Source organism: Gallus gallus, chromosome 10 (assembly GCF_016699485.2).
Source record: "Gallus gallus isolate bGalGal1 chromosome 10, bGalGal1.mat.broiler.GRCg7b, whole genome shotgun sequence".
Lineage (NCBI taxonomy): Eukaryota > Metazoa > Chordata > Aves > Galliformes > Phasianidae > Gallus > Gallus gallus.
The window spans coordinates 17282218-17299333 of record NC_052541.1 but is presented as its reverse complement, the minus strand read 5'-3'; the positions used below and the strand labels follow the sequence as shown (position 1 = coordinate 17299333).

At 48.3% G+C, this 17116-nt stretch overlaps 1 protein-coding gene and 1 long non-coding RNA gene across 5 annotated transcripts in view; one reads left to right on the top strand and one right to left on the bottom strand.

The window, feature by feature from the left end:
* Window positions 1-4929: 4929 nt before the first annotated feature.
* On the bottom strand, window positions 4930-13986 carry LOC112533190. Its single transcript, XR_005862604.2, has 3 exons — window positions 13863-13986; window positions 10483-10670; window positions 4930-6876 (listed from the first exon to the last, which is right to left on the bottom strand). It is a non-coding gene; the product is annotated as an uncharacterized LOC112533190 (long non-coding RNA).
* Window positions 12602-17116, top strand: part of ADAMTS17 (ADAM metallopeptidase with thrombospondin type 1 motif 17) — a 165046-nt gene continuing 160531 nt past the window's right edge. For 3 of the 4 annotated variants that reach the window (XM_015292261.4, XM_015292260.4, XM_015292262.4), the window contains exons 1-2: window positions 12602-12767; window positions 13331-13677. In XM_015292261.4, coding sequence (XP_015147747.2) covers window positions 12698-12767; window positions 13331-13677 — 417 coding nt within the window. In that variant the 5' untranslated portion in view covers window positions 12602-12697. Of the gene's footprint in view, window positions 12768-13330; window positions 13678-14285; window positions 14407-17116 lie in introns of those variants that run through there. The other variant, XM_040706475.2, reaches the window with a different exon arrangement.

Below are 17116 nucleotides of genomic sequence, written 5' to 3'. Positions count from 1 at the left end.
CCAGCATTATTTTTTTTTCTCCAGGACTGCTTATGTTCATACGTAGTTTGAGGTGCTATCACTAAGTTACACTGCAGTGGGACCACTGCCCAAATGCCTGGATGGAAGCACATTTCAGATAACTCAGGCATGGATCTTAACCTGAAAAAAGCAGGAAAGCTCTACTGGAAGCAGGGAGCTATGATGATTAGTGTCAGCTGAAGAGCCATTCCATATTTCTTGTTCTTGCCATTTCTGTCTTCCTACTTGGAAAGATCAGAGGTTCTGACTTGCCATCTCTTCCCATGCCTCTCTTTGCAGACAAACATAAGGGAAGGTGTTTCAACCCAAATAATGAACTGTGGCAGAATACTTTGGATTTATTATTATTTATCTGAATTCATTTTTTTTAAGCTTATGAGTAAGAACAAAGTAGATAGAAAACAAATCGAGCAGAGATCTGTGAGTTTTGGCTACAAGCAACTTGCAAACTGTGAGGAATAATAATAATAAAAAAAATAATCTTGCTGATTTAGAAAGAAAAACACCATCTCCACAGGCACTTCCCCCAGCTGTGGGCTAGAAGAACAACAGATAATCAGCAGGCAGAAATGAAGGTCCATGCTGAGGATAAGAACATAGCCTGGCTGTAAAACAGCCAAAGAGAGGTGGTTTGATGGCTGATAGCTACCCGAGAGCTGGGGAGCCTTTCAATGTGGGACAGCAAATGAGCCAAGAATGCATCTCTGAGCTGATTTCATTGGTCCTGTTCAAAATCACTGAAAATGTCTGTTCTCATTTTCCAGTAAGTTTTATGGGCTCCCTCCTGCTCTATCGCTGCTATGTGAGCCAAGCTTTTGTTTCTTGCCTGTAGGGTTTGAGATTTGGCTGCCCAAGGTGAGGACCTAGCAGTCAGAAGATAAACACCTCTGACTTGACAGAGGCCAGATGGGACATCTGTATTTCCACTGAGAGAGTGATTTCTATTTATGAAAATAACAAAACCTACCTGTTGCCCATGCTTTAGAGGAAAGAGAATAACCAGTGTGTATCAGACAGCAAAGTGGCACGTGAGTGACGAGCACCTTAGCAAAGGAGTTGATATTTCCTTCTGAAGAAGGAGAAGAAATGGCAGCAGAGGGTTTGGCCAACTCATCACGTAAGCTTCTCTTACAGTAGGAATGAAAAATTCATTTAAAGGCTGCTTTCTCCAGCTCTGTAGTGGAGAACATCTTCTCACTCTGTCTCCATATTTCTGCATGGTGCTACTTCTGGTTTACAGAAATTACCAAACATGGTCAGAGCAGCTGTCACCCATTTCTGAGAGCAGCCAGCGCCAAAAACTTGAGAGGTGATTACAAAGCCAGCAGCCCAGGGAAATCATTCTCCCACTTTGCTATTAAGCAGAGGTAGGTTTGTATTCTGAAACATGTTTTGAAGGAGAAAGGGTGTTACCATGAAGTTACAGCTCAGATGTCCTTGTTGCTCACATGTGCAACAACCAGCTGCTTTGTGCTGCAGGATTTAGGCATACCTTGGGTGAGGAACTTAGACCATTTCTTTGGATACCCATTGCCCATCTTGTGATTGCCATCCTGCTTGCAACTTGCACATTTTTGCTTACATGCATGGCTGCTTAACCTGGCCAGCAGAGGTTTTCCCACACATCTCTGCTCCAAGCTTGTAGTAGAAGCAGTGTAAAGCTGAAGTAGCACGTCTGCTGAGGTGTAAGCCATTTGGTATATCACACGAGGGAAAGCTTTACAAAGTGCTGGGATATAACAGGGCAGAGGGAAATCAATGGCCTAAAAGTAGGGCTCCTGAAGGAAAAAGAACAGTCTCACTTTCCATCCTGTCATCCACATGTTAAGATCATAAGCGACCGAAAGCAGGTAAAAGCCCTGACATTAATCCCCTGTCAAAGAATAGGATTCCCAGTCAAGGAAATGGAGGGGATCAAAGTAATGTAATCTTCACCACGGCTGACTACAGAGAACTTCCAGCAGGGCTCTGAGAGTTTATTTAATTGAAGCATCCTCTGTAGGATTACTTCAGGTCTCTAGCTTAGCAGAAGATAAGGTTGAAGGCACAGGTCTAAGCTTCAACATACGATTCTGCAAATACAAAATCATAACAATCCATATAGGATAACGTTGTTGATATTCCAATGGTCTGAAGATTTATGAAAATATCTTCTATTTACTCAGCTGGAAACAATCCTGTTCTTCTGGAGTTTTGTTACCCCATAAAGCATTCAGAGGAGACCCCATAATCATTTCAAAGTCAGAAATATTAAGTGGAATAACAAGGATAAACCCTATTCGCATTGACTTTGAAGCACAAGAAACATGTCCCCGTGGCCATAGAAAATTATTGTGCTTTGAGCTGGGGTGGGAAGAAGCAGCTCTCGCACAGTTGTTTCAGGTGGTAGAAAGTCCATATTTCTTCTAACACAAAGGAGCCTGGTTTAAAAATAAGTTAAAATTGAGCACTGAAATAGATTACTAAATTCCCACTGAAGTTCACTGAAGCCTTTCCCCATGAAGCAGATGAGAAAAGGATCCAGACTTCTAGGGACTGGATGAAAGGATAATGGCAGCATGCTGCTGCCATACAGCAATAGCTGCATTCTCCAGCCACCAGGAGCAGGGCACAATCTCAGTGTCTCCCCTTTTGTAGCCCAGGGTAAAACTGTCTCCAGGAAGTAAAACCTCCTGTCTGCATGACACTCACCTGAACACAGCTCTGCCTTTGCCTCTGAAAGGCATCCCTGGAAAAGCAGTGCCTTTCCTTTCAACCAGGAACTTCACTTTCAGCAAGCAATCTGCCTCCTGTCCTACTGCAGTGTTCAAAATCTCACAAAGGCTGAGTTGCTGAAGCTAAAGCCTGCAATCTGAAGCCCAGTTTTCCAGGAAGAGGCAAATGATGAGCTGTGGTTATCATAATCACCTTGGTGTGTGTGTGAGTGAGCGAGAGGGCTGCTGAGCCAGAGGAGAAAAGGGAGCAAAGATAGAGAAAATGAAGAAAAATGGCTGGGGCAGCACAGCAGCAGTTAAAACATAGAACTGACATTACTAATAATCACAAAGCAAAGAAATAACAAAGCTAGAGGAAAAAAAATTCCTGGACTCTACAATGAAGTCTCTGCAGCTAGAACAACTTATTTTCCCTAAGCAGTAGGGCTTTCACTTTGAGCCCACTGATGAGTTCTGATGCAGAAACAAGGGCAGCAGGATTTGGGAAACCTGGACAGACAGCTTTCCTGCTCTGACACTCCTTAGAAAGGTCCCAGTAAGTGAGTGAGTGTCTATGGAGGGATTTGTCAGAGGTTGGGCCTGGACAGCCACAAGTCAAGGCCAGCAGGCCCATGGCTGTGGCAGTGACCCCTTGGTTCATCTCCAGTCACTGGACTCTGGTTTCTTCATTTTACACCTCTTGCTACCTGCTGTGGGAATGAGTGCCCCTCCATACTGTTGCATGATAGAACCATAGGTGCCAGTGTGAAATGCACAACAAATACCACTGTTGGTCTTCAGTCTGTGACAGACAGTACAGGGAGCAGGAGAAAATACCTCAAGTATAGGATGTAAATGTGTCTCAGGCCTTCCTCCTGGATCCTGGCTCATAGCTTCCTTCAAAAAGCCCAGAGCAGCACTGCTGGTCTCTGCAGGCTGCGCGTAGGGATGAGAAAGCAACACTGAGTGCATATACCACTAGAAACCCGTGCTGGGTTACCTGGTTATTGCTGCAAGGGCCCACGAGGTGGCAATAGCAGGACACTGCTCCCTGCTCAGACACAGCTCCCACGTAGCATTTTGGTCTGTCTTTTTGCCATTGAAACAACGAAGATTTTATTAACGATCGGGGTGCAAAAATGTTGCTCACAGCTGACAGTTTCTACTCGGTCAATCTCACACTGTGAAATAAGTGCCTGGTACATCACTAGTAAGCAAGCACTACAAAATTTACTGAAAGCATTTGGTGCCAGCTGGGAGGACTGGCATATACGTGGTTGTCGCCGGTATGGCTTTGACGTGATGTGCATAACAATCGTGCTGTCTTCCCTGGCACAAGAGCTGTACCTGAGAGTAGGGAGGGACAATTTTTAATCATCTCTGCTTTGCTGCTTGCACTTTTTTTGACTCGTTTATTTAAACTACTAATTTGTCAAGCCACAGAGCTTGCAGCTGCCTGTGAACGAAGCTCCAGTCTCACCTGGATCTTTAATGCCTGCAAGGCAAATAAGGCTGATAAAATTCCCAGGTGATGACGGTTACTCTGACATCCCATCTCAGGAGACAGGTGGTCCACCTCAAGTATATAAAGGATCCTCCTTGCTAACAATAAAGTAAGGGTCTAAGAGTAAAAGGGTTAGGCTTGGTATGTGTAAGGCATGGAGTGTTGGGATGGCACCTTTCGAACAAAAGCAGATGGATGCTGAGGAGCTGTGATGTGTTGTATACCTTAAATCTTGTAGAATCAGACCAAGCCAAGGATTTGGGAGTGCCTCGAAGCAGCTTTCTGTAAGAAAACCTACCCACCAACAACTTTTACAAGGGCAGAAGGACGAGCTGCTTGGCTGCTGTCTGTGTGCTGGAAAAGACAAGGTATGTGACAAGCTGCTGTGTGAATGGGGGCTGTATCATTCTGACAGATATGATGTACAGAAGTATGGACTGAACATTCAGTTTTGTAGTCCGAGAGCAGTACCTTGAAACACTTCCAGAACCACCACAGTGCACTGTCAGGAAGCACTGCTGAAAAGTGCTGCCGGTAGGAAGCCGGTCCCAGACTTGTTTAATGTAAATAAGGAGTGTGTTGTCCCAGGTTGAAGTAGTCACTAAGTGGTGTCAAATGCTGAACTGAAATTGTGCTTTTTATTAAATACAGAGCAGAGAGAAAAGACAAGTCAGACCAAAATCTAAGAGCTGTAGGAGTTATCCCCCAAGCACTATTATCAGAGTACATCTCAGGGTCTGTATCTCCTCCTTTACCACTGTTGTAGAAGTCTTTCTCCACTGCTAGGAGGAAACTTTGGGTAAGGGCTCAATAGCAGGTGTGATAAAGAACCTAGTAGCTCCATAGCTTGTGCTAAGCCCTGGCTGAAATGACCCACTGAGCCAAGCAAACAGCCTGTGTGCAGCCACACTTGTCTCAACTGTCAGCAGGAAAATGGGATCTGCTGGTATAAACAATCGTCTTTAATCCTTTTCAACACAACCCTTGTGGTTAGGCTGCGCTCAGCTATAGCTGTGTAGAGAGCTGGGAGCTGATTTGTTTTGATGGGAATTAAGCATTTTCCTAAGATCTCTCCATGTGTTGCTGTGCTCAAACACTGTAGATCAGAGATGGCAGCCTCCCTGGTTCCCATCTGACCCCATCTCTTCCCCAGGCTTCTCTGTCAGAGCTGGGAGGTAGCTGGGTTTCACTTTGTCCCAGCAGAGACTGAAGTGTCAAGGTTGCCTGGTCAGTACGTGCTGCCTATGGAGGTTTCCAGGGGCTGGTACACAGCTGCTTACAGTTTTTTTTCCATCACAGTTCACAGATGGTGCTAGGACTCCTAATTGCCACCAGGTTGACCAAAACACATCTCCTCTCAGTCCCTGTAGGAGTCTAGCTACTATTGCCCCCAAGTGCTTCCAAGTTTTTTTTGCCCTTATGAGTAAATACTTGCAACCAAGCTGAAGTCAATTGTCAGCTCTGCTGGCAGAAAGGATTTAGCATCAGAGAAGGATCTTGGTTTTGTTCTTGATTCACTGTATGACTTTACAAGTGATAACAATTTTGGCCAGAAATGATATGAGATGAGGTATTGGTAGTTGTTGATTAAAAAGCAAGATGTGTCTCAATCTACAGAAGGGTCACTCTCTCACACTGGCTCTCTGACTACTTCTTACCCAAGAGACTCTTGAGCAGACTTTGCTGGCATGGGCAGTCAGGTTTCCTTGCTTGCTGTCCATAAAAAGAGAGCTCTTACTGGCACTGGAATGGTCACAGCACCTCAAGCCTGCCCTGCTCCTTTGTTTCATTAGAATAAAGATGTTTCTGTTGCTTCAGGTCACGTCAGGAGCCCAAAACATAGGACGTTTCCCAAGTAGATGCTTAAAGTGACCCCTTGGATAGACAAACAAATACATGACAGTAGTTGACCAAAAGCCACAGTTTGCATCTCCAGGCTGTGCAGCATGTACTAAAGGCTGTGAGATGGCATGCTGGAGGCTGTCTGGCCAGGACTGTCTACAGCTCCCTCCCTGCTGGCAGTGCTCCGCCTTCTGGGACAGTTCTGGGGAATTTGCTGACATGATTGAGGGTGATGGAGAGGGAGCACAGGAGCTGACTTGTCTGGAGTGGGGAACTGCAGCAGAGCCAAGTCTGGAGAGAACACGGGCAAAATTGTATTGCTGATTTTGTTCTTAAAGCTTAGTTCCAGGCTGCTGGAGGTTTTAGGCTGTGAACTCTGCACTGCTTCTGAGAGCAGTGTTACAGGGATGCTTGTGCACAGCTCTGCACCCAAAATGAGAGTAATCAAGAAAACTTGCACTAACGTGGGTTCATTCTAGTAGGGAAAGGTAACACAATGCTGTTACGTTGTTTGTCCCATCACCACTCATACATGTGAAGGGCCTTGAGAGCAACTTGAATATGAGATAGAAACAGAAGATGACAGACATCAAGTACAGTGATAATATGAGCACAGGGGCTTGGGATTGTTTCACTTCCAGAAGAGAGGAGAGGTGATTTACTAACCTAAGCTGGGGGGATGGTGGGGCTTGGCCTTGGAGCACAGTCCTTCCTCAGCTCTGTGCCACCATCAAGTAGTGTTTGTGCTTGAACGATGTTGTCTTGGCACACCCCACTGGCTCATATCCTGCTGTGTTCTTCCACAGCCCTGGTGAACTGCAAAAGGGGAGCAGGGGAAAGTGCCTCAGTGGCTGGAGGAGAGCAGGCTCCTGCCTGTGACCCACTTTGGTGCCCCCACCAGAGCACTTGTTGATGGCCCCTGACTCCTGGTAATCCCTGCTCATGGGAATATTGAGTTTTCTGTTTGCTTTGTAAGTGTAATTGGCCAAGACGCTGTGAAAGGAGGAGAGAGTGCTGTAAGGAGAGGTGTTAAAGAAATAGGAAAACATTTAAGAGTGCTTTAAGTCAATTTCCCTGATTAGTACTTTGATGATGGAAAGAAGCTACTTTAAATCTGTGCAGTTGCTCTGGGCCACCACATCCAGGTCCCTGTACACATGCACACAGATGGCAGCAGCAAGCCCTTGGCATTACCCCTATTTCTCTTCCAAACCACGCACTGTAGTCTTGAGTTACAAATCTCCTCTGGCTTCTCGCTCTTGCTGCAAGGGATATGAGGAGAATGAAGAACCTCAGACAAAATATTTATTCTGGGGAGTAATCGGTGCCCAAGGCAGGCATTGGGCAGAAAGGGAGATGTCTGAGAAGGACACCAGCTATGGATGTAACCAGCTGAGGGACAACCAGGAAAAGAAGAAAGATGGCATCTGCATGAAAGTGTCTGCTGTTATCAACTCCAAGCATGCAGAACATCTCTCTACACAAACACGCACAAAAGAAATCACAGCAGTTTTGGAGAAAAGATTGTTTAAAATAATCCTGTTGTTGGGACCCTCTTCATTTGTTCCTGGCCAATGAGCCTGTAGGCCTCTTGCAGCTCACATTTCCTAGCCTGTTATGGGGTCAAACATGGTGTGATAACAGTTAAATGAGAAATAAGAGTCATGACTGTGGGAGCTAAGGCCTGGAGAGGAAAAAACCCAAACAAACCATAAAGCTGAACAAAAGAAAGTGCCAGCTATTCCCACGTTCCTGATAACATCATCTGAGGTGGCAACACTGGACTTCATTAAAAGCCTTGCTGAACTTTAGGGTCAGGCTCAAAAAAACGACAGCTCTTTCCTTTGTGCATTTGTTCCTGCGTGCCTGGGGGGTGACGTGTGGCTGATTATTATTGCCTGGGTGATGGCTATCTGTACGCCGATCTCAGATACCAAACAGGCCCTGGGCTAGCCTCGTCTCCATGTTTCAAAATCCCAGCATGGTCTGTGTGGAGGTGGTGGTACACTTACATTTCCAATATATTTACACTGCATTTACATTTACATTTCCTTACATAAAGTGGTTCCCACACTGGAGGGAGCAGATTTTCCAGTATCCTGCAGGTGTGTTATTTTTTCTCTCCCCTGCCTTTTGTCACCCACAATGGCATGTGAGCAATGTGATTTTCTGCTCCTGACAATGTTGTGCCCTGATCCACCCCAGATATCTGTACCAAGGCAAGAAGATGGTGCAGGAGGCCTTTTGCAGGCAGTAGTGGCACCAGTGCTGTACTTGCTGTTTGTGAGACAGGTGTACATCAACAAAAGCAAACTCTCTCTGACTAAAGGGAACCTTTGCCAGACTGTGTATCTTTCTCAAACTCCATGCTAGAAGAAAGAAAGGACCAGGACTGCTGTCACAGATTTACCTTAACTGAAACAGGCTGTGTTCTCCTGAACATACACAAGTGTCAGAGGCTCAGCTCTGTCCCTGGTCATCTGTCAGTCACTTCTTTCTGCTCCTTATCCCCAGGAGCTCAGGAATGGGCTGTCACTTTTCAACTGGACTTTGTAGAAGAGTCCCAGAGGGATTTTTCTTGCATGAGTTCAGGAGAATTCATGCAGTGGAAGGAGAGTCCTTATAAGAGCCTCTGCTGAGGACTACCTGGATGGTATTACACAGTGAAGAATCCACTGTGGGAGCACACTGATAAAACACCCTCTGTCCAGAGAAAAAACTTTGATTAAACCTCTAGCTGACTGTGAAAAACTGATCTGTAGGAAACCTATTTTTTACATGAAACATAAAGCTACTTGTATTTATTTATTTGACTGATTGTTTTAGTTGATAAATTAGCTTTTCTCAATTCCTAGTTGTCATTAAACTTTTTTTATCTGGAGGGCATCGACATAAATAATAGCAGCACCCATTAAGCCTGTTCCTGATCAGCCTGGCTGGACTCTGCAACAATAGGGCAGGTGCAGCTGGGAAGGAAAACACCTCTGCCCAAAGGCTGCAGCAAGGTGAGGAGCTACGGGGAGAGTGGGGAAGTCATCAGAGTGTACTGGGCAGGAAAGCATTGCCTGCAAGGCTGTCATTGCCCCTCAGGACCAGGACAAGAAGGGTTTAGAGAGGGGTGCCTGGAGAGAAGGCTGAATAACAGCCAAGTTAACCCTTCACATGCTGGCATTTTCCAGGCGGTGAGCCAAATGACTGCTCAGGAAGATGTATATAACACATGTCTGCAGTCTCCAAAGGGTTATTAACTGTGCAATAATGGCCATGAAACTTGGCTTCCTTGAAATACATTTAAAATTGAAAAAAAAAAAAAAAAAAAAAAAAACATTGGCTTTAGAGGGGGACAGGGTTTTTTTTTCCTAGAAACTGTGGGGCCAAATGTACTCCCTGATATTGAAAGGAGGTGGATTCCCCCACAAAAAGGGCTGGGGACAGAGAATAAATGTAGCCATTTCAACAGGACTCCAGCTGCCTCCCACCACATGCATTATTGTTATCAATAACAATGTCAAGACATTTCTGAAAAGCCCATGGTGTTAAATTAATAAAGAAGGTCCGTATCTCAGTGGGGCTTTGGGATTTGAATTCAATAAAACCACTGCTGCTCCTGAGACAATTTCCTCTTTTGTTGGATGGGTACCTTTGCAGGGATTTGTCCCTCTCTCCTGGTTCCAGCCTTTGCCAACACCAAGGCCTGCCCGTGCTATTACACCTGTTGCAGCCCCATGGGCCCCTGCCCAGAGGCTCTGCATCTTTGTGATGCTCTGAAGACCAGTTCTACACCAGCGTGGTCTGTGCTGGCCAGCTCAGCCACTGAGTCCTTCCATGCAGTATGTTACAGACTTCTTTTTATTAGTGACCCTCTTCCCCCACACTATTAAATTAATTCTTTCTCTGCATTATTATTTTGGCAGAGGCATTTGGAAGGTGGGAGAAAGAATCTACCAAATGCTTAAGCAAATCTGCGACCCCCCACTCAAACCTTTTTGAGGGAAAAGACATGGCACTGACTTCGGTCCCTTAGCAAATGAAGACAGCTGGTGGTCTGCATTTAAACGTGGCTGTTCGGCGCTCAGGCCAGGTTTGGCAGCTCACAAATCAGATTGCCTCTTGGTTCTCAGGAGTGGAGAATTGCCACGAGTGGAAGAGCTGAGGGGAAGTTGCTGCCCATAACTGCTGTGCCAGCATGGGCTCTAGGCTTGCGGGGAGGCACTGAAGTTGTTGGTTCAGGAGAGAAATTCAGTTTCTGAGGCTTTAATGTTATGTGACATTATTGGCATATGGCAAGGTGGTCCCAAATGGTATTTTTCTCTCATATGGATGGGTTGTGAGCCAGTCCTTTTGCTTTGGTAATTTATTTCATGCTAGAGCATAGACTGTGTCTTAAAAGAGGCAGGAAAACACAGAGCTATTAAATCTCACCTGGTCTCATGTTAAGAAAGTGAACTGAAGAGTGGGTCCTGGCTTTGCTCAGATTTTGTCTGCTGGGAACTGGCTGCAGATACTCAGTTTCACTCTTACTGCTGACCACAGGCAATGTCCTCCCAGTGCTGCTGCGCTGGCAAGATGAGTTTTCTTATGATTCCTTTTGCCTGGGACTGCCAGAATGCCTGGAAGAGAGAAAATGGTGTTGACTTGCCTGTCTTTTGGACACTGCACGCAGCGAAGTATCTGGTAACATGATTTATATGCTGTGGTCACTTCTCCTGCAAGGCAACATGAGAAAGACATCCTGAGCAGAACTAGAAAACAAAACCTTTTTCATAGAACATGAAAAGATAAAATTGACAAGAAAGGAGCTGTCAGTTTAGACTGGTAGCTTTTGTCAGTGTAGCAAAAATGCTAAGTCATGGCTTGCAACAGTGATTGAGCACCTGGTGGAAAGGCAGGGCCAACCCAGGGGAGCTCAGGTGCATGCAATGCAATGCAATGCAGCTGAGTGACCAGAAGGGGTGGAGCCAGGATTCACCCCATCCCAGACCTCATTTAAGGGTTGGCAGTGGAGTCAAGCAGATCTTGCTGGAATTCCCTGCGTACCTGGGACCTTCTGAAGGTAAGCAACTTCTTTCCTTTGTTTCTGTACCTATGGCTGTTGCATTTGAGCAACTCCTTACTTCCTGCAGCTTACTACTGCTAGTACAACGTTGGACAATCTTTGTGCAAGAACTGCACTGAGACCTGCCAGAGTCATTCATGCTCTTTTATGGGTCTTGCTTTGAATTCTTCTGTGATTTCAGTAAAGAAGTTGAAGGTTTTTGCAAAAGTTTGAACTCCAGGATGCTCCTCTGCTTGGCCGCAGCAGCTTAAAGCTGCTAACATGCTGTCTTTACTGCTTGTTGTAGCTCAGCCATGCCAGGAGCACAAGAACTGATCCAGAGCCTACCAAACACAACAAAAATCTTCTTGCTGGACATTGCCCTCCTGCCTTTAGCAGCCCTTGAGCCAGGCTTACTGCTGACTTCTGGGCTGCTGAGGACACAGAGGCAGAATCATCAGATAGGAAGGAGGTCTTAAGGATGCCAGGTCTTAGAGAGATGAGAAATGGCTGCATGTGGCTTGTGAGTGCCCTGCAAGTGGAGTGGTAGGAACAGGTAGCTGCCTCCTCCTCCCCCACAGTGCCCACTTGAACAGCCCATCCTCCCTGCTTTAAATTTCTTTAAAAACCAACTTTTAGATCTCCTGACACTTGTGTGGATTTTTTGTTGTTGTTGTTCTTTTCCTCAGTGTGATAATGCTCCTAAGTGTACACAAGATCACTGCATAGGACTAGAGGGTATGGCCTCAAAGTTGTGCCCAGGGAGGTTCAGGTCCTTAGAAGGAGCAGCGAGACATGAGGACAGGCTGCCCACAAAGGTGGTGGAATCACCGCCCCTGGAGGTGTTTAAGGAAGATGTAACTGGCTTAGGGACACGGTTTACTGGGAAATATTGGTGGTAGGTGGATGGTAGAACTAGATGAACTTAGAGGTCTTTTCCAACCTTAATGTTCCTATGATTCTATTCTGTTTGCCTGACATCTTTGTGCACTCATGTATTCCTATCTCACTTTTTTTTTTCGGTGGTCATTTGAGAAATAAAGAAGGGATTGGGACTGGAGGCGGTGGTGTGAAAGGTTGTAGGAAATGATGGAAGGAATGAATTTATCAAGATAGCTGCTGCACAGAAGCATCAAGCTTCTTTCGGCAGCGAATGATAGTACATGCAGATAGTGCAGCAGTGCTCACCGCTCAAGCCGGGCCCTGTCAGCCGTTCCACGCCCCGCTCGGGGGTCCCAGGCGGTCCCACGGGCACCCGGGAGGCAGCGGCTGCGCGAACCGTCACGGCTGCAGCGCCCCGTCGGGCCGGGGCAGGAGAGGGCGCCCCCCGCCGGCCGCCCTCACCCACGTGCACCCTTCCCCGCACCGCCCAGCGCCTTCAGCGCGCGGCCAATGGGCGGGCAGCGGGCGGGGCACTGAGGGGGGGCGAGAGCCAATGAGCGCGCGGGGCCGCGGAGGGGGCGTGACCGGGCGCCCACCACGCTGGGGCTGTCGGCGGCGCTGATTACTTTTTCCGAGGGCGGGGAGGGCTCACTCCGGCCCGGGCCGCCGCCGCCGCCGCCTCCTCCGCCGCTCCGCGCTGGGCCCCGTCGCTGCCATAAAATGTTTGACGGCTGCCTCCTGTCTCTCGTGTTTCCCTGCCTGCTGCTTTGGGGACTGGACGCCGGCACAGGTAGCGCTTCTATCCTTCGCGTTCCCGTCCCCGGAGGCGCTGACAGCCCCCGCACCTGGCGGCCGCCTGTAGGCACGGGGCGTGCGGCGGATCCCCTGCGTGGCCGCAGTCCCGCTCTGCAGCATGGATCGCTCCAGGCTCCTGCGTTTTCTTTTCCTGTCCTCTCGCTGCTGCTGTAACGTTTCATGTGGAAAGCTGCTGACTGTCCTTGGCTGCGGCTCCGGCTTGCTCTGCTTTTCCCCTTCTCCCTGCAGATTTTTATTGGGATTGGTGAAATGCGATGCTTGTGTCTGAGCTATATATTTTTTTAATGATACAAGTAGCTTGAGCGTTTGCTTTATTCTCCTCTTCCCCGCGCGTTTTTGTCCCTCATATATGTGTGTATATATATATAGAGGGGGAGGAATAATTCCTTCCGTTGGCTCCACGACTTCCAGTCCGTGGGGATCGCAGCCGAAATCCGGGCCGGGCAGAACGGGGCTGGGAGGTCCGGGGCCGCGGAGCACCGTCCGCCCCGTCGGGTCGCGAGCGCTGAGCCTCTCCTGTCTCCTTCTCGCCTGCAGCCGGCGGAGCGGAGCTGGAAGTGGTGATCCCGGAGCGAGTGGCGCTGGAGAGGATCCACCTGCTGCCGCCCGCCGGGAGAGGGGACCGCGGCGGAGCCCGGCGCCGTCGGGAGCTGCTGCGGCCGCGGGAGGCGGCGGGAGAGGCCCTGCTGCTCCGCCTGCCCGCCGCCGGCACCGAGCTCTACGTGCACCTCCGCCGCGACCTGCGCTTCCTCTCCCGGGGCTTCGTGGTGGAGCATCGGCGCGGGGAGGAGCGGCGGCCCCCGGCGGAGCGGCTCTGCTTCTACACGGGACGCGTGCTGAACCGCAGCGACTCCTTCGCCTCCCTCAGCACCTGCGCTGGGCTGGTACTGCCTCCCCGCCCCGCCCCCGCTCTGAAGGACCCCTCGGCCCCGCGGCGCTTTCCGTCCCCCGCTTCTTCCCCCCTCCCCTCCGCTGACCCCGAGGGTTTTCCAGTCGGCACCGATCCCTCTCCCCCCCCCCTCCCATTCCCACCCCCGCGGATGCGCGAAGTTCCGCGCCGGCCCCTCACCTCAGCGCCGCTTTCCCGTCTGCCGCTCCTTTGCCCTGCGCGTCCCGTCCGCCTCCCCGGGCCGTGGAGCGCTCCGCTGTCCCCGCGACGGTTTTCCTGTCAGCTCCGCGCGCGGGAGCCGCCCTGCCTGGCGGAGGCGGGAAAGGTCTCGCGCATCACCTCAGCGCGGGCGCCTCTTCTCCTCAGCCGCGGGCTGTGCTGAGGTATCCCCGTGAGGGCTCTGTCAGCCCCCAGCTGTCGATGGGCTTGAGGAGCGTCCCGACTAGTGTCACGCCACCTGCTATTTTGCAGGTCGGTGGGCACGGTTTGTCCCCTGCCTGCTCTGTTCTCTCCTCCGGGATCCGTACAGCACGGCTGGGGACGGCAGGCCGAGGACAAACCGTCTGTGGTGCGTTTCCCGCCTCAGGTGGCCTCACAGCGCCTGGGATCCCCTGTGAGCGTCCCGGGGAGATGAGGTGATCCCCTGTGGGCAGCCTTTGTGTTCCTCAGGGAAATGAAGACTTAGATGCTCAGGATGGCGGCTGGTTTGTAAGCGTGGCTCCCAGTAAGTAGTCTTGGGGTGTGTGCTTGAGTTCTGGGTACAGAGCTCTGCTGGAGACGGCTTCTTAAACTGCTTTGTAGTGGGCAACGCTTGGAGTGCTGAGGGCTGGAGCCTTCATTTCTGAACCGTTTGAGGGCGCTGTGCCTCAGGTTTAAAGGAAAAAAAAAAAAGTGGCTACGAGATAGCGAGCGGTGGAGTGGCACTGTAAGCTGAGCTGTGCGTCGCTGAGGGCTTCCTCAGAGTTCAGAGCGGATTCCTCTGCTTCAGGCTTCAGGGCAGCGACAGCTCCGCGCTGTTGTCGCTGGGCACCTTTCGTTAGCCCCGGTCACCGAGCGCTTCCAGTGCGACCTGCTCTAGCAGAGCTAAAAAACACACGGACAGAAGGAGCCTTTTTGAAACGAGGAATGTAGTTGTAGGCACGGTATTAACTACCTGAGATCAGGGGGTGGAGAAGGGGGAGTGAAAACGATTGGCGATGCTCCCAGCAGAAAAGTCGGAAAAGGAACAAAACTGGTTAGTCTTTGTTCATTGCACCTCAAAAATGAGCTGCCATATTGCAGTATCTGTTTGTGTAGTGAATTCTAAGTTATGAGTAAATTGACATAACTGAGCAAATTGATGCAACTTGGGATCCAAAAGTGGCTACTGTCAAAGCTGTTTGTTTGTGACACTCCTGGGGGCAAAATCAGTACTACCACCTGCGTAAGGGGTGATGTTGGTAAAGCTCTGCTCACCTTTGCATATGAATCTGGTCCTGGGAGCGCTGAGAGTGATGAGGGCAGATGCACTGATAGAGATATGTCTCTGCATGTTGAGGTTCCTTTTTGATTACAGGAATCTGTTCATTTGCTCTTTGTTCAGATAATCACCAGGAATGAGAAAAGTGATCAGAGCAGATGCATGGTAGATATGTGCTAGCTGAGGCTTATAACAACTTTGAAATGGAAAATGGAGAGCAGAAAACATAAGTGTCTGTAAGGTGAACCTAAACTTAAGATGAACCTCATTAACTTTTGAATTGGATTTATTAAACTGATCTACATCACCACATAGCCCTTTTTTTCTGGCTAAATTGACCTTTTGGCTTTGTAAGCTTATTAGTAAACAGGGAACATTGTAGATTTTAGCGTGCTTTCACAGTGTTTACTTAGTGTTTTGTAGTGGCTGTACTAAATCTGCATACCCGTAGTAAAAGCAATTGAGTGGGAAGATGTTTCCAGGAATCAGAAGAATGAAGTGTGCCTCAGATTGTCTAGGAGGTCTTGAAACTGGAATGGCTCTGAAGTCAGGTGACTTTAGAGTCCAATTGTTTGCCAGTTAAAATACCCAAACCAATGCTATAGTGCACTTAGTTATTCTAATTGCTCACTTAGGCACTGTTTACAGAGAAAGAATAAGTCTTTACCCTCATCACTAGTAAAGATTTGCTGGTGGGGGTATAGACAAGGCCTGCATCTCAGGTTGGAAGAAAGACTGTTTATGCAACTCTTGCAGCCTGTATATCCTGTCATTCCTGTCCTGAGCAGTGCTAGCATTGCGTTTGGGCATTTCCTGAAAAACCCAATGTGGGAGTGCTAATAGGACTGGAAGCAAATGCTCAAGATATCTCATTAAGGAGGGCTGATCAATCAGAGTTAGAAATACCATATCCTGGTTTCCAGCTGCCTCAGACTTTATGGCATGGTTGAGGAATACATTTACAATGAATCACACACACACACACACAAACACGCGCGCGATGTAAAATGATCAAGGCAAGGAGAGATCTAATAAAAACAAAATCTCTAATGTAGTGGCATGAAAACTGAGCTACAACTTGACTGAGCAATTGCTTCCTGGTAGTACTACCGGATTTCCAGTGCAGCACCTAAAGGTTATGTTTTGTTTTTTAAAACTCTTCTTGCAAATGCTGCTGTTAACCACTATGTGGACTATTACAGTTTTCTGCCATCCCTTGCAATTGCATTGAGAAGAATGGCCACACTCTTGCAGCTATGTTAAAGCCATACTTAAGATTGATTTACCTAAGGCCCTCTCTGTGCAGTTAAGAGTACCACGTGTGAAGGTGCTCCAAGCCTTTTCACAACTTGAGAACTGCAGAGAGATGAAAGGTGCTGTGTTCCTGAAAAGTGCTACTGCCTTCAGCTCGGCAGGACTGTATCTCAGCTGGGGAGCACGGTTGTGTAAACGCTTGGCTTCTTACCATGCTGAAGGATTGAACTGTCCTTTCCTGGTACTGTAGAGACATGAGCAGAAGCAAAGTTCTGCAGCTCATCTGACTAATGCTAGAAGACAGGACGTGATACAGGAAGTTGTCTCTTTTTCAGATAGTTCCAGCTACATGAGGCCACAATTTGTGTTATCTTGAGTTATATTATGTAGTGGATTGAGACTTCTGTTTTCAACAGTCTGAGGTCCTGTTGTAGATGAGATGTCTCTTTTCAGTGCAGAAGTTCCAGTTTGCTTGAGACTTTTCAGAAATACTCATACATTGTCTGTTGCTCTTGCATACTCCACCTATGCTCTCTAGCAAAGATGAGCAGAGCATTGTTATGTTTTGTAGCGCTTCTTGGATTGGTGCAGAGGGAACATAGCAGAAGAGGGGAGACCTTATTGCTCTCTTAAAATACCTGAAAGGTGATTGCAGCCAGAGCAGGGTTGATTTCTTCTCACTGGTGACAGGATGAGGGGAAATGGCCTCAAGTTGCTCCAG